Source organism: Xiphophorus couchianus, chromosome 23, assembly GCF_001444195.1.
Source record: "Xiphophorus couchianus chromosome 23, X_couchianus-1.0, whole genome shotgun sequence".
In the NCBI taxonomy this organism is placed as follows: Eukaryota; Metazoa; Chordata; class Actinopteri; order Cyprinodontiformes; family Poeciliidae; genus Xiphophorus; species Xiphophorus couchianus.
The window spans coordinates 8,654,752-8,675,959 of record NC_040250.1 but is presented as its reverse complement, the minus strand read 5'-3'; the positions used below and the strand labels follow the sequence as shown (position 1 = coordinate 8,675,959).

At 33.9% G+C, this 21,208-nt stretch overlaps 1 protein-coding gene and 1 long non-coding RNA gene across 4 annotated transcripts; one reads left to right on the top strand and one right to left on the bottom strand.

Annotated features, from left to right (window-relative positions):
- Window positions 1-1,485: 1,485 nt before the first annotated feature.
- On the bottom strand, window positions 1,486-20,108 carry lamp2 (lysosomal-associated membrane protein 2). 3 transcript variants are annotated; one of them, XM_028008332.1, is made up of 9 exons: window positions 19,944-20,108; window positions 16,011-16,123; window positions 13,090-13,300; window positions 11,952-12,116; window positions 11,639-11,871; window positions 10,611-10,727; window positions 9,732-9,786; window positions 9,485-9,652; window positions 1,486-1,903 (listed from the first exon to the last, which is right to left on the bottom strand). In XM_028008332.1, the coding sequence occupies exons 1-9, from the start codon at window positions 19,987-19,989 to the stop codon at window positions 1,761-1,763; spliced, it is 1,251 nt and encodes a 416-aa protein (XP_027864133.1). In that variant the 5' UTR covers window positions 19,990-20,108; the 3' UTR covers window positions 1,486-1,760. The 3 variants fall into 3 exon arrangements, with proteins under 3 accessions (XP_027864133.1, XP_027864132.1, XP_027864134.1); XM_028008331.1 differs by lacking the exon at window positions 1,486-1,903 and adding an exon at window positions 3,365-3,986; XM_028008333.1 differs by lacking the exon at window positions 1,486-1,903 and adding an exon at window positions 7,407-8,302 and having other exon boundaries at window positions 19,944-20,107.
- Window positions 18,523-20,032, top strand: LOC114138885 (uncharacterized). The gene is made up of 2 exons (XR_003594338.1): window positions 18,523-19,483; window positions 19,918-20,032. It is a non-coding gene; the product is annotated as an uncharacterized LOC114138885 (long non-coding RNA).
- Window positions 20,109-21,208: the final 1,100 nt, after the last annotated feature.

Sequence of the window (21,208 nt, the reverse complement as noted above, 5' to 3'; positions counted from 1 at the left end):
TCATGTGGTTTTAACAGCACCACTGAAAAACCACCAAAATGTTACCATGTTTTTTGTCTAATTTCTAAAGTAAGTTAGTCCTGTCTCATTTCAAGTGTACTAAAATATTTGGACTAGAAACTAGACCAAAAATAAATAAATAAAAAAAGAATTCTTGGTAAGATTTTGTGTTTTTGCAGCGCATCAATAACTGTTTTTAAATCTCTCAATCTTACATAAATGCTCCTTGGCCTTTAAGAAAGTGAGTCACTTTAGTAACATCTATTTCCCTTTTTTATTTTTGTGCCGGTATTATTTTAATTTCTTCTATTGTAATGTTTTACTTTTCTTGCGGTGTAACATTTTTGGCCAAGTTTGTTGACTTTATGGCACTTTATAAATACATTTCACTTTATGTAAGTACAGTAAGTTTATTTGGTCTTCAAAACTGATTTCTGAATAAGCCAACATGCACAGATGAGTTTGAGGAGAATAATCTCTCTTTAATGTTAAGCTGTTCCTGCGGTCAGATGTCACGTTTAATCCCAGATTTAAAAGTAAACAACACTGTAATCAAATTAATTTCCAACATACTTTATGTGAGCATTTCAACAAAATTCAAGAGTGACAAAAACTACAAATAAAAGAGAAATAAAACTGATCCCGATGCTGGTAAAGTGTCTGTTACATTATTTTTCCCTTACGAACTGTTCATTCGTGATACATGGAGGCGAAAACAAATCTGTGGAAAACCGACGTCTGAGAAATAAGGTGGCTTTACATTCATCAAAACTCAATGTCTGTCATTCTATACAAGAGATTAATTTACACATATACTATAATATAGCACAGAAAATGAGGGCAAAAAGCCTCTCTGGGTTAGGAAGGGAAGAGAGTGCACTGCAAAAACTAAATCTTAAATATTTTTGGTATAGTTATAGTTCAAATATTTTAGTACTTTTGAAATAAGACAAAACTAACTTACAAGTAACTTTTCAGGAAGACATATGATTTGGTTTTAGGTAAATAATTCCTTAAAACTGATAAAAAGTAAAGGTTCCACTGGTAGATTATTTCTCCTAAAACATCAGAATAAATTTTTGATATAAGTGAAATAATCTGGCAATGAAACTAGTTCTTTTTAAATCAATATTAAGGAATTATTGACTTAAAACAAGCTCCTATTTCTTGCTGAAAACTATTTATGTTCGTATTACTAACTTGTACGTATTACACATTAGTAATACTAAATTACATAGCAAGGCATTTTTCCAATGTCAAAAGTACAAAATTCTGCTAGTGGAATTAGAACTTTTTAATCTCTATTTAAATATTATTGATTTAAAACTTGCTGAAAATTACTCATAGTTAGTTATATTGTATTTCAAGTGTACTAAGATACTTTCACACAAAAAAAACAACAACTAAAAAACGACAAAATTACTTAAGATTTTGTGTTTTTGCAGTGCGGAAGGCTAATTCACAGCCATGTATCTATCTTTTTTAAAACATGCAGTTTATATTAAAACAATTTATCATAGATCATAAACGTTTCAGTGCTTGATTCAGTCACTTTTGTCAGAACAAAAAAAAACAACAAAAAACAAACAAAACCAGCTGAAACTGGACGTGGGAAATAAGCTAAAAGGTTATTGCAAGGAGACGCTGCCTCGGAGGAAAACTGAGCAAAATCCAGGAAGCTTTTTGTATTTCTTTTTTAATTTAAGAGCAGAAAGGGTGGGAACAAACAGGGAGAAGAAGCAGAAGCAGCAGAGCTGGACTCAAACAGACTGGTAACCAGTGCGGCTCTTCCGCCGACCAATCAGGTAAGAGATAAGCACAAGGACGATTAGGAAGCTGAGGGCCACGCCGACGGCGATGGGCACCAAAAAGCTCAAATCAGAGTCCAGGAAGCATTCCTCAGCTGACAGACAGAGAGACACAGACAGACAGGAAGTTAGCGCCTCAGCAGGAAGTTAGAGGGCGATTTGGGTCGGAAATAAACGATTAGAAACAAAGCCAGAAGCAGGAGAACAGAAACAACCTATGAAAAGATGGAAGCGATGCAGAGCGGATTAGAGAGAAAAACACAAAACGACAGATTATTTCTGCTGAGTTCAGTTTTAGAAAATTAACTCACTGAAGTTTGTCAGATTAAATTAAACATTATGCCAAAAGCTGAGTGTAAAAACTGGAAACAGCTGGATCCGAACACAATTAACATGAATGTTTGCTTCTTCTTTTTCCCGAACTGAATTATCTCTTGTGAAGGTAGTCTAATAAAAAAAAAACCCGAATTAGATTTTAATTAAAGAAAAATGATCACAAAATTTATTGATTAAATAAATAAATAAAAAAACAATTAACTAGCTTAAAAATAAAGAACCTTCTGAACCGAAAGTGATCCGCGCTACTGAACCGCCATCTTGCTGCTAGGCAGGAGATGTGCAAAGACGAACTATTTCGAGACCAACAAAAAGAAAGTAAAGTACTTAAAAATTGTAATCAAGTAATGTTTTTTAATGTACTTGTACTGTTTTTAGGTTAGAAAAGAACGAGGCGAAAGCTCTTTCTAAGCTTGTGGCTTGTTTTGTTGTTGTCATAGCAACTCCATAGCAACTGCCATGACCGTTAGTTACGGATACCTACCATTCTGATTAATGTTTTTTTGTTTGTTTTAAAGGGTAATAGTTTTGTTTAGAGAGACTTAAAACTTTGTTGTTTATGGTTTCGGTTGTGTGTGGTTTTTATTTGTTTTTGATTGTTGTGTTTTGTTTTTAATAATTAAATATCTTCCAGTTCCAGGGTTAAATGTTCTGCACAAAATGCAAGTATATTGGTCTTTCAAAGAGCAAACTTGCATTTCCATGCCATCATCTGTATATTTGTTGAAAATGGTCTCAAAGCAATATTACAGTTTATCGGAATAAATTCTGGAACAATTTAGCATCCAGCAAAATTAGTTTTTGAACTACTATTTTTACATTCTTTTGCAAGCACCTCTTCTGTGCAGTGACTTTTACTCAAACGCTCCCCAAATGTGCTTTTAAATTATTATACTTGGCTAAAAATACAAATATTTCCGAACAGAAAGTGACCTAAATCTGAATTTTGTTTGCTCAGAATTGATTAAATTCTGTTCCATTTGTTTCCCCAATCAAATTCAATTCAAAAATACTTTTTGAATCAGAAAGGGAAATTAAATTGAATACCTAAAGAATATAAAAATTTCTTTTAGTAAGGGAAACCAATAAGCCTTTTTAAGTTTTGAATGTATAAGTTAAACAACCCTTTCCAACAAAAACAATCTGAATATTTGTTAAAGTATTGCATGCTTTGTTAATTGTTGAGTAGGTAGAATAAAATTTTGACAAAATAAATATGCGATAATATATTGTTCCATCATGTTGATTTGGACATTTAAAGTTCGAGTTGCTTTAAGTGGGTAAAAATCAACTGGAAGAAGTTTTACTTGTATCCAAACTCACTAATAAAAAAGAAAAAAAATTTAACTTGCCCCTTAAGAAAAAATATATATATTTGGAAGCGTCCTGATGGCAGATTTTAGATTTCAGCTTCCCACCCATTAAACAGACTAAGACTTGCAGCAGCGGCCATTTTGCAACCAACTAATTAATTATACTTAAGTGTACTTTCTGGGAATCACCTCCAATTTCTGTTTGGTAGTTTTGAGTACATCAAGCGTGTTTCCAGTCTTTATACAAAGCTAAAAGACAATCAGAAGACCCATAAGTTAACAGAACAAAACACACAGATTACGCTCTTCTCATCACCAATTAGTGAAAAAGCAGCGATTTAAATAAGGCGGCGGCCACCCCCTACAGCTCTAAACGAGGAGTAAGATCAGAAAGACTGGTAGCCCGACGCCATGCTTCTCTTCCTCCCGATGAAATAAGCCAGCAGAACAATAAGTATGAGAACAAGCAGGGCAACGCCGACAGCTATGGGAACAAGGTAGCTCTCCTCATCAGTCAGGCATTCCTCAGCTAGACGGGAATGAAGAGAGCACACACGTGAATGTCTCACCCACTTAAAAAATAAAACACCTGAAAGGAAGCAGTTAGTCATAAAAAAGCATAAACAACAGGGAATCCCTTCTGTACATTTTCAAACATTTTTATTTCCATTGAAAATACTAAAAATGCTTCATTGACACAAACTGAATGTGATGCAGCTAATAGCAAAATGACACGTCAACAGAGATGGTCCTGCAGCAGATTCCCTTTTATTTTAAATATATGACAGAGTCTGTGAATAATTGAGTTTATTTTGCGGATTCAGAATTATAAACAAGTCCAGTTAAAAGCTTTATTGGTGCTGCAGGAACATCTGTATATTTAAGGCAGTTTTTTTTTTTTTTTTTTTACACAAAGGCACAAATGACAAGCAAAAAACAGGCAAAAAAAAAAAATCTAAGCTCATTTTTGATTAAAAAGCAATTATTCATACACATGTACAATAAACCTGTGAAAGCAAATTTTATCAGCACAAACAATACACAGCACAAAGCAAAAACACAAAACCATAACAAATGTTTTTTCTCTAGTTTCTAGTGCAAAAATCTCAGTGCACTGGAAATAAAAACGAAATAGCTTAAAAGCAACATATAGGAGGTTGGTTTGAGGCAGTAATTCATTAATATTTTTTAAAAAGGTGCTGACAGATTATTTCACTTAAAACAAGTGAAATCTGCTAGATGAACTACTATTTTCACATCAATATTAAGGAATTATTGACTTAAAACAATCTCCTCTTTGTTGCTAAAAAGTTACTTGTAAGTTAGTTTTGTCTTTTTTCAAATGTACTAAAATATTTGTACTATAGACAAAAACACTTGGTAAGAGTTTGTGTTTTGATTTTGTGCAGTGTAGAAACTGATGCACAGCTACAATTGTCGCTATGGAAACACTTCCTGCCTGCTGCCGTGCCTGAAGCTGCTCAAAACCTCAATTAACGCCGACAACCAATGACTTCCTGCATGGAGAGAACTGTGTGTTTTTGAATGGAAGATTTTAGAGATTATATGAACAAACATGGCAGCAGATTAAAATATGCTGGAAATCTAATGAAACCTACATTAGACTCACAAGTTAATGTGACGTAAGTTAAACAAAACTAGAGATGCACCGACTGGAGATTGTAACTGGATAATTGTTTTGTACTCTGATCTGTGATTAACTTAATTAATTTGGAGTTGAAGGATGTTTATTGATACATTCGAGTTTTAAAAAAAATAAAATAAAATAATTGAAATCAGATGTAATCTTCTTATTCCATAATTGTATGTTTAAGTTAATATAAATACTTTAATTAAATAACCTGCTGCACTTTTTTTCCTCTGTTATAATGTGAAAAAAATTCCTAAATTAGCTGCTCCAATATTAAAGAAAATTGGTCTATATCATACAGGAAAATTAACAATCAGTGCATCTGAGGATTTGAAATATAATACGTTATATTATAATAATAATATGCATAATATTATAGAGTCAGAAAAAAATGAATTAATTGATCAGACATCAAAGAAAGGTTCTAAATGGCAAAAACACAAAATATTACTAAGTATTTTTGGTCTAGTTTCCACTGCATTTAAAATAAGACAAAACTAACTTACAAGTAACTTTTCAAAAAAAAAGAGAAAAAAAAAGATCTTGCTCCAGGTCTATTATTTCTTAATATCGATGAAAACGTCCAACTTTCACTGGCAGATAATTTCATTTATAACATTTTTTCCATGTTACAAGTGAAATAAGCTGCCAGTAGAATTAGTACTCTTTTAAATTAATATTAAGGCTCATAAATGTTGCTAAGCTAGTTTCTCTTAATTCTAGTGTTTTAAGATATTTGCACTGGAAACTACACAAAAATACTTGGCCAGAGTTTGAGTTTTCTACAAACTCACTACTTTTCAGCAGGATTTAGGAGCTTGTCTTAAGTAAATAATTTCTTAATATTAATTAGAAAGTTCTGTTTTCAGTGGCAGAATAATTTATTCTTTATATGGAAAAAACATTTTGTTATAAGTGAGATTATCTTCCAGTGAAACTTGTACTTTTTAAATCAATATTGAGAAATTATTGCTGTTATTTCTTTCTGAAAAGTTACTAAGTTAACTAGACCATCACTAGACCAAAATTACTTTATTTCATATTTTGAGTTTTTGCAGTGTAACCAGTGCATCTCTAATTTAAACTGAAACCATTTTGTGAAATAAACTCCAGCTCACTTTATTATTTCCAGTTTTAATCTCTGCAGCAGGAAACGGCTCATGGCCTTTCAACTCATCAAAAAAAAACCAAAAGCACAAATGATATCACTTCCTGTTATTTTCTCTAGATTTTTTATTCTTTGTCACAAATATTCAAAGACGATGTGAAAAGTTTTCAGGACTGTAAGCGTCCTCTCATCCAGCTGATTGTAACACAGGTGAGAAAATTAGACGATAAGCAACATAAAACCCTCTTAGTGCATTTCTGTGCAAACATCCTGATTCCAGAATGATTCGCAGCGAAAGTGACAAATATTTGATTTCCCTTTTCTGACTAATGCCACCATGTGTTTGTTGATTAAATTACAAAAGTACCGGCGATTCTTTCGTTCTAGTTTGCTCTGATTGGAGTGTGTGCAAAAATAAAAATAAAAAGACTCACACAGGTTAAATTAACAATAGCGTCATAAAATCCTTTCTTTACCACTTTAAATCTGAATGAGACGCGTAAATTATCTGCTTGATGCTGATGAATAATATCTGAAGTTAGTCATAATCTGGCTTTACAGTCATACGATGGAGTATTGGGAGACATTTCAGATAAAAGAATGAAAAATACTGGCCATGGAGGAGTAGATCTAAGCAAAAAAAAAAATAAATTTTGAGATTAATTTCACATATTAATGAGGAAAAGAAATGTGGATATTCTCTGTTTTTATGATTTAGGGCATAAAGTTATAATAGAAGTCAAATCTGTTCGGGAAAAAACTCTCTGTATTAACAAAACATGACCAAAGTCAAAGGTTTAGGAGAATCGTAAATGAATATTTTCCAAAAAGTTTAAGAGTCAGAGCTGCACTGCAAAAACACAAAATATTACCAAGTATTTTTAGTTTAATTTCTACTGCAAATATCTTAGTTCAGTTGAAAGAAGACAAAAATAACTTGTCAGTAACTTTTTAGCGAGACATAGCAGCTTATATTAGGTCAATAATTCCTTATTGACAGATTATTTCACTTAAAACATTTTGAAGTGAAATAATCTGCCAGTGGAACTAGTAGATTTTTAAAATTAATATTAATTAATTATTTAAATAAAATTAAGCTTCTATCTCTTACTTAAAAGTTACTTCTAAGTAAGTTTTGTCTTATTTAAAGTGAACTAAGATATTTGCACTAGAATGTAGACTAAAAATACTTGTTGTGTTTTTGCAGTTTGGATCCAACATTCAGATACATTCCTCATGAATGTAACTGACAAACAATTCACTCCTCTGTGGTCAATTATCACTTCCTTTTTAATCTATAATGACCCCGATATTTCCTTATGCATTCAAAACATGAACAGAGCCTCAAAGTCTGAAATAAATCCCAAGACTTCTCCTGATCTACAGGGAACAAGACGGGTCCAAAACCCACTTCATTCATCCGTGTTAGTGAAATTCTGGAAATAAACACAGAAAGGAGCTCTAATATTTTGATTTGATAATTATTGGGGTGAAAAGTGAAACGATAAACAAGAACAAAACAAACAAAACGAGGGAGGGAGGAAATGTGTGCTGAGCAAAGTGCAGGATCATGAAAGCTGAAGATCTTGTGCAAAAAACTAGACGAACTGACCAGAGGTTATAAATCTTCAGGCATTTCTGCACAAGGAAACGAGCTTTGCTGTTCGCCTGAACTCGAGCATCAACATGAAGCAAAACGGGAAGGACAAAAACAGGATGAAAACAAACCGAACCAGAGGAAAAACAAGTTTGGTCCTTGAGGAAAACATCAAATTTATCTTTGGGCTGATTCAATTTAATCAAGTTTTTTTTTTCTTCTTCTTCATTTTATTACCAGTAGGTACTAAAATGATTATTTTTTAAATCTTAAGTAGATTTAGCCAAATCAATTCCAAGGACCAGGCTTGAGAATCCCGTGACATGTGAGGAGCGAACGCACGCTGGATTTAAAGGGTCTGATATCCAACATGGGTCTTTCTTCGACCAATCACGTAAGCGATCACTACAATGAGAATCAAGCCAGCCAGAGCAGCACCAACAATGATTGGGATTAAGATGCTGGGGTCATCCAATGAACAATCATGGGCTGCAGATAAAAAGGAGAGTCAGTCAGCTGGTGGAAAAGTTCAGTTTCTTATTTTCCTTAATTCAAAACAGAGGCAAGAACGAAGCAGAAAGACAAATTATTCACAATCATGGGACAAAACCGAGCTGCAAAACTCTTCACGCCGCTTTAACTTCTACATGTTCAACAAGAAATAACTTCACTGCATATTAATGGGATTTTATGTCACAATTTACACCGATTCTCCTAAAAACGACTTTCACGCTGCAATCTGAATGAGCCGATTCTGATCTTTTCACATCTGATAAAATCTGGTCTGTGTCACTTCCATCCGTGTCGTGTTCAAAGTCTGCAGCCTGAACGGCCATGTCGCTATTTTGAGGTGAAAAATGGCTGAAACTAGCAGTGCGGACGCTTTGAATGGAGTTTTAAATGGAAAACGATGATGACTTTGTGACGAGTCAAAGTTCAAAACCAAATCTAATTCAGAGTTTGTGGAAAGACAGCAGACCAAAGCTGAAAGAGACACTGTGCCAAAATTTTGTGTCTGTAACTGCAGTGAAAGTTGTTTCTACAGAAGAGATTGGGGGAGCGACAATTAATTGCAATTAATCAGTTAATCGCATAATATATTAAAACAAGATCAATAGTTTCCATTTTTATGACTTATATTTTTCTACCAAAAACTGGATGATAAAAGTTTTCAGTCTGCTGCTAATTTTGTTTACAGAGACTTCATAATTCATTTAATTTGTTTCTGTTGTTTTATTTATTTTGGATATATAAAATGTCTTCCAGCTCAGGAGTTAAACTTTCATTAGAAGTTAAAGTTTATTGATCTCTGAGAAAGTTTTCTTCTTACTACTGTACTACTAGAAAATGGTCTCAAAACAACATTATCATTGGAAAAATTTATCGTCCAGCAAAAATGGTTACAAATGCATGCCACACTTTTCAGATGAACTGAATGCTAATTTCTGTTGGTATACGACATAAAATCCCAATAAAATACATTAAAATTTCAGGTTCTAACATAAAAAATGTGAAAAACAAGTCATGGTATAATAAAAATACTGAATCTTTTGTGTTTTAAATGAAAGTCTTTGCAAAAAATGTGCAAATAATGAACTGCAGCTACCACATAGTAATAGAGAGCATTAATATTAACTCAGTCCATTGGATAAGAGATGAAAGATGACTGACCTGTGCTGTAGAGGCCGTTCTTCACGCCGAACGGCTGCACATGCAGGCTGAAGGTGTAGATGGAGAGCAGGTCGGTGATGGTGAAGTTCTGCTCCTTGTTGCACATGTAGGAGCTTCCCACCGCCGCCTCCCACAGACTCAGGTTGGCGCCACTCTGAGCAAAAATGCCTGCAGGGCGACACACGAAACTCAGCACCAAACCTGGAAAACTGCAGGTTGTCTCTGAGCGGATACGGATAATCAATACCGGAGCTGGTGTTGAGGGTGACGTTCACTGCATGGAGGCGGAATTTCTTTGTGTCCTGTTAAGATTGAGAACAATTTATTTAGATAAAATGTCTGATGCCAAGTGTGTAAATGTATCAAATGAGTAAAACCTCCTCTCTGAGAAGTTAAACTGATCATATATACTTCAAATTTCTTACTTCCCGTTTCGTTCTGTGAGGTTCTCTAATTTTTATAGCAGAAACTAAAACCTGTTAACTTTTGCATATATTTGCTGATGAATAAAGAGATCAAACAGTGTGCAGTAAAAACCATCTAAACAGCAGCATAACTGAGTCTTCATGTGAAAAGTTTCAGAAATAAGGGAGAAAACAAGGATCTGACCTGCAAAAACACAAAATATGACCAAGTATTTTGGTAGATTTTATAGTACAAATGTCTTAGTAAACTTGAAATAAGACAAAACTAACTTACAAGTTACTTTCCAGCCATTAATAGAAGCTTGTTTTAAGAAAACAATTCCTTATTTCATTGGCAGGTTATTTCACTTATTACAAGACATTTTTCCATGTTATAAGTGAGATAATCCGCCAGTGACACAATTACTTTTTCCATCAATATTAAGGAATTATTTACTCAAAACCAACTCATATTCATTGCTGTAATTTACTTGTAAGTTAGTAAACTTGAAATAAGACAAAACTAAGATATTTGCACTATAAACTGGACCAAAAACCACCTAATAATATTTTGTGTTTTTGCAGAGCAGATTGTTGTTTTCTCCATTATTTCTGAAAATGTTTCACAGTATGCAGCTTATATATATATATACATTAAATATATATATACACAAGATAGAAATTAGCTTCAACAAACTAAACAATAAGTTTATAAAACTTACATTGTAGAATGAGAGAGAAACGTTGATGCCGTTGGACATCAGGATGAGCTCGCTGCTGTCGACTCCACAGCTTCCAGAAACTTCAGTTGGAGGGTCAAAGTTCACCTCCTGATACTTCTGAACACACACAAAATAAAAACCATTGTGCTATTAAAGATAAACTATTCCCAAACTACTGCTAAACGTTTACAGCGCCAATAAAAGCTGCAGCTAGAACAATTTGGAACAATTTTATTTTGTAATTTTATTTGTCAAAAATGTTGTTGATCATGATTGATTTATAAAGGTAATGAAACGGATACATCACTTGAAGGGGTGAATACTTTTTAAAGGCACTGTATGTGTTAATTATTAATAAATTATTTTAGTAATCGATTATTCTCATTATTAATCACATAAAAATGTAAAAATTCTGCTGATTTTTCATTTAACCACTTTGGCCTCTTAGTTTTACAATATTAGAAAAACATTAAAAGATGCAAAGAAACGATTTGATTCATTTTTTAAATAAAAAAAATAAACATTTTATTCCCTAAAATGCAATAAAATAGCATTTAAACCAGGTGAAGCTAAAAGCCACTTGAGGAGTTTTTGGGAAAACAGATTTTCAGACAGAAGTTTTTTTTTTATCTTAAATGCTGAATATTTATGCAGTTTTGGCTTAAAAGCTTCTCTGAATATGTTGTTTTATCAGCAAATGTTCTTTTTCAGTTCATATAATCCAGTTAATGATTACAAGATTAGTTGTTAACTATTTAAATAAATTGATTATGAAACATATCATATACAGGTTTTCAGTTTTTGTTAAAGTTTTATATTGAAACAAATTGATTTTGAAAAAATAAACACCAAAATCTCCACTTAATTTACATTTTGGTCTGTCTGATGATGTAATTTTTAATATTAATTGATTGATGATTTGATCAGTTACTCAATACTTGAGTAAACGTTTTACCAGATACTTTGTTGGACGAATACTTTTTACTTTTACTTGAGTAAATTTATGTTACTCTTGCTGCTGAACGCACCTTGTTCTGAGTGAAGCCGATCCTCAGGCCGAAGTTGGCCAGCAGGCAGGCCGTGCTGTTGACGTCGTGCTTGAAGGAGTAATTCCCCACTGTGGGAGTGGGCAGAGTGGGAGTGGGGGTGGTGGGAGGAACTGCCGTGGTGGCGTTGGTGGCTGGCACCACGGTGGTGGCGTTGGTGACGTGAGTGGGAGTGGGAGTTGGAGTTACGGGTTTGTCCGCAGAGCAGGTCGTTACTGGAAAACGGAGAGAACGGATCAGAACTTGATATGTGAAGGTCTGAGCCCGGAGGAGGGCGAGAGGCGGCGGTTCTTACGGTTCTCGCTCTTGGTGCCGTTGAGGATGAAGGCCTGTATGAGCACGTCCGACAGCGTCATGTTGGCAAGGGGCGAAGCGATGAGCGTGTCTTCACTTTTGCACGAGTAGCACGTGTTCACGCCAACGTCTGTAATGTCAGGCTTTGTCGTCACGGTAACAGTTTCTACAAGCAAGGAAAAAAGTTCACTGGTCTGAGTTTATTTTGTTCAAGAAAATAAACAAAATAAATGGGGCAACATTTGTCTATTGTGTTAAATAGCAAAAGTTCAGAAGAGCATTAGGGCTACTAAAAAAATGTATTCTGACTTTTGCTCTCAGAGGATTGAAATAAAAATTCTGCATAAAAAAGTCCAAAGTTTGAGAAAAAAAAGTCCAAATCCTGAGATTAGAGTCACAATTCTAAGAAAAATAAGTCAGAATTTAGAGAAAAAGTACAAATTTTGAGATCAAAAAAGCATTAGAATCCCGTGAAAAAAGTCAAAACTTTTGAGACAAAAAAGTCTGAATTTTGAGAAAGTCAAAAATTCTGAGATTAAAGTCAAAATTTTGAGATGAATGTCAAAATTCTAAGAAAAAAGTAAGAAATTCTAGAAAAAGTAAGAAGTTTGAGAAAGCCCAACTTTTGAGAAAAAATGTCTGAATTTTGAGAAAGCCAAAATTCTGAAATTCAAGTCAGAAATTAAATCTTGAATTCTGAAAGATTTTGTGCGACAACATAAATTTTCTGTAAGGGTTTTTCCATGCATGTTTTATATCAGAACAGGTCAAACATGGATTTTCTCTTCCAAGACAGAAACTTCTTGTAAGAAAGAAAAAAAAACACATCTAAGCCATTTGGACTACGAGTTATTTTCACATGACAATAAAGTCGTCTGTTATTAGTCTGAAAGGTTAATAACGAGACGTTTTCATGGATATTTCCATGTCTACTTTACATAAATATGAAATAATAAATCAATTTTCAATCAGTTTCTGCACCAAACTGAGGCTGTGTGCAAGTTTAAATCAACATTTCTTTTCGCTGTGACTGCATACAAAATACACCAGGCTGTATTTGCTAATTTATTGCGAAGTAACGCAAAAGAAAACAATTTCCCCCATGCTCCATAGGGGGCGCCATGTAAAGCAGAAGTTACCATTGGATGAAGAACCGGGGAAGACCTTTGAGTCGTTGAGGTTGTAAACGAAGGTTATGTTTTCTGCCTGGTAGCTTTTGTCTTTGAGGGAGAAGTTCACGCTCCAGGAGTGTCCGTCTGGAAAGCTGAGCTTCAGAATCGAGCTCGTGTTGTCGCATTTGCTGTCGTTTGATGATGCAGAGGCGGGAAGATCAAATGAAACCATTTTGTTCTGAAAGAGAGCAGAGAATCATTACAGAAACATCAAACAATCAGATTCTTAGATCTAGAGTTAATTTAACATCAAAAATGCAATAAAAACTTAATTTTCAGTAAAGATGGTATAATTTTATTTAATCGAAACAAAAAAAAAAGTTGCTTTTTTTCCCTTTTACCTGAACAAAACCATCAGAATTTTAACTTTTGCAAAGCTCTCGTCTTTAAATAATAACCTTGTGCTTTTGTTGGCTCATTTAGGCTCTTCTGTAAATAAATACAGCAAAATGTTTCGTCAGACTGACCTAATTATTCCCTCTTGACCCATTTTTCCTGCTGGTTGATAAACTTCCTTCGCGCTTCTTTGAACTATGATCTCAACCGTCTTTCCGACCTCACGTCTTTTATTGACAAATTTCATTTTCCTGCAGGATGCTGAGGTGTTTTAATTGAGTTTTTAAACAATGCAGCAGTGAAAGTTTATTCAAGAAAGAAAACCTTTCATTTTTCACAATAAACATTTTATTTTTACGATATTCCACAAAGATTAATAATATTATAACCGATTTTGATTCCTTACTATTAGAACCTTTTAAAAAGTAACATTTTAATTTATATCTTAAAGAATCTGCCCTTGGTAAAAGAGCCAATTTAATCATATTTAAAGCTTGAAATCATAAGACACTCAAGTCTATTTGTAGAGCTAAAACGATTAATCGCAATTAATCGATTATTAAAACAAAGGTCACCTAATACAATAATCGATTAATTATTAACTAGCCCCGTAAAAAGGCCAGCTGCTGGAAAACAGCTCACTCAGAGCAGTAATTAAATTGAAACTGTATGAAATATTTTTTTAAATGTAATTTAAGAGAAAAATATCTTTATTAGTAAATATATTTTTCTTAAAATAATTTACAATTTAGTAATCGATTAATTGTTAAACTCAAAAATAAGTCAATTTGCTGAAAACCCCTCCCAACATATTCAGAGCAGTATTTAAGTCAAACTGTTCAAAATATTAAAAAAATTGGATTTAAGATAAAAGCATCAGTCTGTAAAAATATTTTCCACAAAACGTCTCAAGTGGCAAAGTTTTACCTTCAGCCGGTTTAAATAATTCACTACAGGATTTCTGTTTTACTGCATGTTAGGAAATAAATTTCTTATTTTAAAAAAAGAACCGGATTCTTTTAATATATGTGTAAAAGTATAAATCTGTAGAAAGTAGCACATTTTTTTATTCGATTAATCATCAGAATAATCGATTAGTAATGTAATCATAAGTCGGACCGTAAAGGGAATTTATTCTGAACTGATGTAAAGTTTGTTTTTTCCTTCACATCATCAAAGTAGAAATACAAATTCAGAAACACGGATTTCTCTGGAAAAGTGGCTCAGATTTCTTCTCACCCCACATGTTTAAAAGTATTTTTGCCTCAGGAGTGTAAAACAATTGTAATTTTGTCTTTAGAGAAGAAAATAAAACATGGTTAAGACACCAGAACAACGTTGTTCATACCACAGCGGTGACCGATAGCTTTAGGGAAGTCAGCAGCCAGGAAAATCCGCGTGTTGGTTGTGAGAATGAAACTTACCAGGGAAAAAGAAAATTCTGTTTTTCTTTTCAGAACAGATTTTCTGCTGACCTCCAAGAGCCACATTATTAAATTAAATCAATAACTGCTTTTACAAATAGAAGTTTCTATTGCATCGTTTTCCTGATAATTATTTGCATTTGACTTGTTTTCTTCTCAATGTCTGAGCCAAATGACTGAAACATTACAGCAGTCATTCCTCAAAAGAAGAATGATTTTATCATTGATTCACGACATATCGCCGTTAATATCGATATGGGTCGAGGTTGGTCTTTTTTTTTTTTACATCAGTAGAGGTCAGAGAAGTAAAAAATGTGACTCAAACAGAAAAAGAATATCAGCGTTTTCAAATATCAGATATTGATATTATCCCAAACATTCACATCAGTGTATCTCTAGATTTTGTGTATAAAGAGTTGAGACTTTCAGCTACTTCCATTTACTACCTCTATGTTTTACACAAAAACAAACAACAAATGGCCATTTTTAGAATCTTAATGATTAATCGATATTAAATTAGCTGAAAATGATTTCAATAACCGATTAATCACCATTAATTCGATTAATCGCTTCAGCAATACAACCAAACACCATCTTTCTTACTTTTTCTGTTAACCATCGTCAGCTGTAGGCCCAAACACAAAGTAAAATTTTACATTAAAATTGTCAACATAACATTTACTCCATCTGCTTATTGAATAAAAACACATTTATTCTTGTTTCGGTGTTTTTAATCCATTTAAAACTCCAGCAGTTCATCTTTTTCAGGGCAAGTCACATAAAGAAAGCATTACATTTAACCCCTTAACTTCTGCTATTGAGATTTAAATGGTTCCTTAATTCAATGAATGAGTGATTTCTGATGTTTCGTTTAAAATCCGGAAGTGAAATGATTCAACGAAACAATGGAAGGATGTACATGAGGAAAACTGACTAAGCAAAATCCTGAACAGCAAGAATCTGCTGCTTGTTGTGACCTCAGTCGTTTCCCCTTTTCATGAGGCGCCTGCTTCCTCAACAGTGATGTGACAACCACGTGATTCAGGCGCCTGATAAGAGGAAAGCAGCAACGGCTTTCCAAGGGGCTGTAAAACAGCAGACTGGTGTAGTCAAAGTACAGTGGCTCACCTTGTTGTCAGCAACTTCATAGGTGACCGAGAAGCTGAGGGTCAGATTGGCATAAAGACACAACTTGTCCTTATTCATGACTTTAACCTCAATGCCATGAGACAGATGGGACACTGAAAAGAAAACAATGTGTTATTTTGGTTAAAACAATAAAAATAAATTACATTATAGCACAAAGTTCTTTACACAAATAACAAAAAGGATGCAGCGCTTCCCAGAATTACTGCTTCAGTGCAGTGGGCTCTTCATTTTTTCCAGAGATGTATTACATATTTAGTTTGTTTTTACATTTTTCATAAGAAATTTTTTTTACTTCTTTTAACTTCACAGTTGTTTCAAAAACTTTGGACACCCCTGCTCCAGGTTGTATTCTTTGAAATCAGACCTTTTCACGTGTTTTTTCCTCCCGTTTGTGATGCAGTTTAAATGAATCACTGGAGAAATGCTCATTTGTTCACAGAATGGTTGGATGATTCAGTCTCCACGAGCCAGCGGTCACCTCTTCCTCTATTACTCATTTTGTCACCAGATCCGAGGAGAAATCTTCAAAATCCTTCCGCTTCTGAATAATGAGGACCACAGCGCTTTGTGCTGCTTTTTTTTTTTACATCATTCCACAGATTTGTGCTTTAGCAAACGTCAGAGGTTTATAGACACTTTCTTTGACTTTAATGGTTCGTTTCTTCACTGCCAGCTGCAGAACTTCATGTAAATAAGTATTTTTCTTTCCAAATCACCTTCAATCAGTGGCGTTTTTAATCCAATCGTCTTAGAGATGATCGGCGGATTTCTAAAGTACTCAGTCAATTTTGAGCATCAAAGCAGAGAATATAATGCAACTAAATTTACTTTAAATGTCTGAAATCATTTTTTTACTCTGTGCTTAGGAGTGACACAATAAATCAATTAATCGCATGATAAATTAAAATTAGCTCAATAACTTTCATTTGCATGAGTTGGTGTTTTTTCTCATTCTTTCAAAAACTGGATGATAAAAGTTTTCAGTTTAGTGCTTTGGTCTCAACTAGCTTCTTTTTCTGAAGGACAATTTAGTTTTCAGAGACTTTATAATTAATTGTATTTGTCGTTTTGGATATTTAAAATGTCTTCCAGTTCCAGTGTTAAATGTTCTTTATAATTTAAATGTTTTCTTCCATTATTATGCTTGAAAATGGCGTCAGAACAACAATATTATCATTTATCACAATAACTTCTGGGACAATGTATCACCCAGTAAAATTTGTTAACATGACAGGATTAATTATGGGTTATTTTCAAACCCAAATTCATTTTAGACAAAGTCTGTAACATGGCAAAATGTGAAAAAAGTTAATACGTTCCAGCTTAAAGACTGTATTTAAACAAAGTGCTAGTTTTTATCGTCCCACTTCTCCTTTTGTGGGTGAAAGGAGCTAAAACTGTGCAGCAGGCAACACAGACACACAACTGTTGTCAGCAGAGTAGCAAACAGTGCTAATCAATGTTACAAAGTTGATTTCAGAGTCATCTAAAGTCTACAAAATGGCCCTTTGGACTAATAAAAAAACAACAAAGTCATGAGAATGAGACTTGAACTGGTTTAAAAACTTAATATGTGCAGTAGCTGCAGCAAAGTCCACTGATACTGCGCACTAAAAACCTGCATGTAGGTTACCAGAAAGGACAAGGTCCATTTAGATAACTGATAAAGTTTCACCAATACGCTCCGTCATCAACTCAACCGCTTGCAAGAATTTCCAGGCAGCAGAAACATAAAAACACACAAAGCGTCAAACTTTCCCCTGTGTTTATAGCCCGCTTTCCTTTTTTTTTTTTTTAAATAGAGAGAAAAGATGTTTACTGTGCGGGTCAGGTGGAGACAAAATCAAAACAAAAGGTCATATGAGAGCAGATCTAGGACAATTACAATCACTAAAGTTTATGACCAACATCACATATTAAGAGCAACAGATATGCATTTATAACATGTTATGTTTCCTGCCTTCAAACACTTAGATGTTTGAATAGTTTCTGCATCATCTATTAATCTCACCTCTGCAACAAGCATCAGTTTTACGGTTTTGGTTCTAAAAGTGTGAAACATGTGACTATAACCTCCTGACAAACAGCCTCAGGCTCTTTCAACAGTTGGCCAGCAATGCTATGCTCTCTAGATTAACTGTAAACCTTCAATCAGCAGCAATTTACTGAGAAATGAGCTTCAACCAGGTAGCTCTGACACTATCATCTGTACCTGGGACTCTCTCATATCCATATAAAAGAAGTTTATAATACTATAACTCCCTATTGTTGAATTTTACTAAACAATCTTTGAGTAAAAGTAAACTGACTGCTTGCCAGTGTCGTGGAAAACCCAGATTTTACAAAGTTAGTTTCAAAATATGCGATAAACTATTATATTGCTGTTTTGATATAATAGTAATGACAAAATAATCCAAGAACATATTCTCAAATATCAATAAACTTTAAACTAGTGAACATTTAACACTGCAACTGGAAGACATTTTAAATATCCCAAATTAATAAATAAAAACAAATAAAAATCACACTTAAGTATATGTAAACAAAATTGTCCCTCAGAAAATAAAGCTATTGAAACCAAAGTACCAGAATGAAAACTTTAATTTTCCAGTTTTTGGTCCAAACAATAAATGTTGCAAATATAAATTACTGAGCTTTTTTTTTAGAATGTGAATAAATCTTCCCAAATGCAGGAATAATTTACTTTTTCCTAGCTTTATGGAGAATAGACCAACAAAGCACTGTACCTCCCCCACATGGTGCTGCACACTTGTGGCTATCTGGCTGAAAACGGAAAAATTAATAAAAGAGCAAACTCCTCAAGAAGCAGCAATAAGTCATGCTGCCTGACATTACTTTGCAAAATAGCTGCAGAAATCTCACATCAGACTAGACTGAAACCAACTTGGCAGCAGAAGAATTACACCGCAACTAAATCTACTGACTCACAAAAGGGAAAAAGAAACTGCTGTAGGATTAACCAGAACATTTCAGCCCATATGAGCAAAAACGTTTATTGTCTTGAGTAAGCAAGACAATATCTAGCATTAAAAAATATTAAAGATGTTAATGGGTCCATTTTGAAAACAAACCGAGCAACATAAATAACTGACGTAGCCACTTCAATATATTTTTTTAAACTTGAAAATATATTTTCGCATCATTCTAAAGTTTTTTTTAAAATTGTTTTGACATAAAACATACAAATTTCCATAAAAATAAGGGTTAACTTCTGAACAGAAACCTTTAGCTTAACGGTGCTAACTTGCTGCCAAAAGATGCTAACATTAACTCAGCTAGCTCGGTGAAGGTATTACGTTGCAAAATTTATCAGGCAAATATTTTAAACATATTTTCTGCTTCTTTAACCTCTTAATAGATACAAGACAAGAAGGTACAAGAATCTACCTGTAACTGGAGCTTAAGATACCAGAACCAGCGTTACCTAATCGGTAAGCCAGCTAGCAGCTAAGCTAACTGACGTCTGTTGCTGCAAACATTAACTCCTGTATTAAAATCGTTTATTTATTTGGGGGCTTTAAGTTAATAAAAGCCTGGCTGAAGTATGCACGGCGGCATTAAGATATAAATATGTTTTAAAGCTACATGTTTTTGAGGAGTTTTACATTGACGTAGGTAACAATTAGCTCTGATGTGCTACCGCTGCCAAACATTAGGACTGCGGTTAAGTGAACCAGTTTCAATGTCTTACTCGCTTTTTACTACTGTTTTCACATTAGTATCATATAAAACAAAATCAAAAACACAGAATACAATTATCCACATTTAACCGATGAAGGCCTGAAGTACACCAGAAGTTAAATCGCGTCACTTCTGAGAAACACATCCAAACTTTTATTCATTTTTTTTTTTTTTACCATTTCAGTAACAAATGAATCTGCGGATACGTACCAACTCCGAAAGACAAGAAGAAAACAAATGCAGCGTATCGAGACATGATCGCTGAGGGTTTGGGATGTTCAGCCACTGAAGAGAAAAAACAAAAGCAGAGAAAAGTGAGAAGACGTCCAGTCGATCAGGCTGTGCCAGGAAATACAAGTCATATGACTGTGTGTCAAACCTGAGGGAGGTACAGACAGGAAGTCCGGCTTTATTTCACACCGTAAATCATTATAAAATACACACCGAGCCGCTAAATCTCCAAGATAATGATTTAAAGACTTGTTTATCCACCCCTTTTTACGGAAGAGGATTAGGGCCACCGAAAAAAAAAAGAATTCTGACTTTAATCTCTGACTTTAATCTCAGAATTCTGACTTTAATCTCTGACTTTAATCTCAGAATTCTGACTTTAATCTCTGACTTTAATCTCAGAATTCTGACTTTAATCTCTGACTTTAATCTCAGAATTCTGACTTTAAAGTCAGAATTCTGAGATTAAAGTCAGAATTCCTTTTTTCGGTGACCCTAATCCTCTTCCGTACCTTTTTATGTAAAACTAATTTAAGGGAATGAGCAAAAAGTGCTTTAAAAAAACAAAATAAAAATGTATTTTTGAAAAAAATAAATAAATAAAAGTTTTATTTTAGGACTGTTAGAACGAAACTTTTGGACTTTGCTTTGTTAAAAATGATTTTAACAAGTAGAACTTGTATAAGAAAACGTGTGAACTTTATTTTGAAAGTCTGGCTTTTAATATAAAAAAATATATGTTTTTACATATTTGTTAAAACTGTCACCATTTGAAGCTACAGAAACATGTAGCTTCAAAACATATTTATATCTTAATGCCGCCGTGCATACTTCAGCCAGGCTTTTATTAACTTAAAGCCCCAAATAAATAAACGATTTTAATACAGGAGTTAATGTTTGCAGCAACAGACCTCAGTTAGCTTAGCTGCTAGCAGGTAACGCTGGTTCTGGCAGCTTAAGCTCCAGTTACAGGTAGGTTCTTGAACCTTCTTGTTAGGAGACAGATGATCTGTGAAAAGAACGATGTCCATCTAAACCCTGAGCTGTTACACTGCTCTGTCCAGAAACAACCAATCAGGAGGAGGGTCTTAGCGCTGTCAATCATCTCATGTACTGGCTGCTAATGGCTGAGAAACAACTTAGCATGACTGTCATGTTGCACTACTGCCATCTTTCGGATTTTATTACTTATCATTCCTCAAATTCTCCTAATAAGACCAGTATTTTTCAAAAAACTAATTATC

Excerpts from the sequence above, each read along its gene's own strand:
- lamp2 (XM_028008332.1), bottom strand. The coding sequence starts at position 19,989 with ATGTCTCGATACGCTGCATTTGTTTTCTTCTTGTCTTTCGGAGTTG. Across the intron at positions 9,787-10,610 it reads TTTCTCTCTCATTCTACAAT|GACACAAAGAAATTCCGCCT; the intron begins GTAAGTTTTATA and ends CAATCTTAACAG. Across the intron at positions 9,653-9,731 it reads CACCCTCAACACCAGCTCCG|GCATTTTTGCTCAGAGTGGC; the intron begins GTATTGATTATC and ends GTCGCCCTGCAG.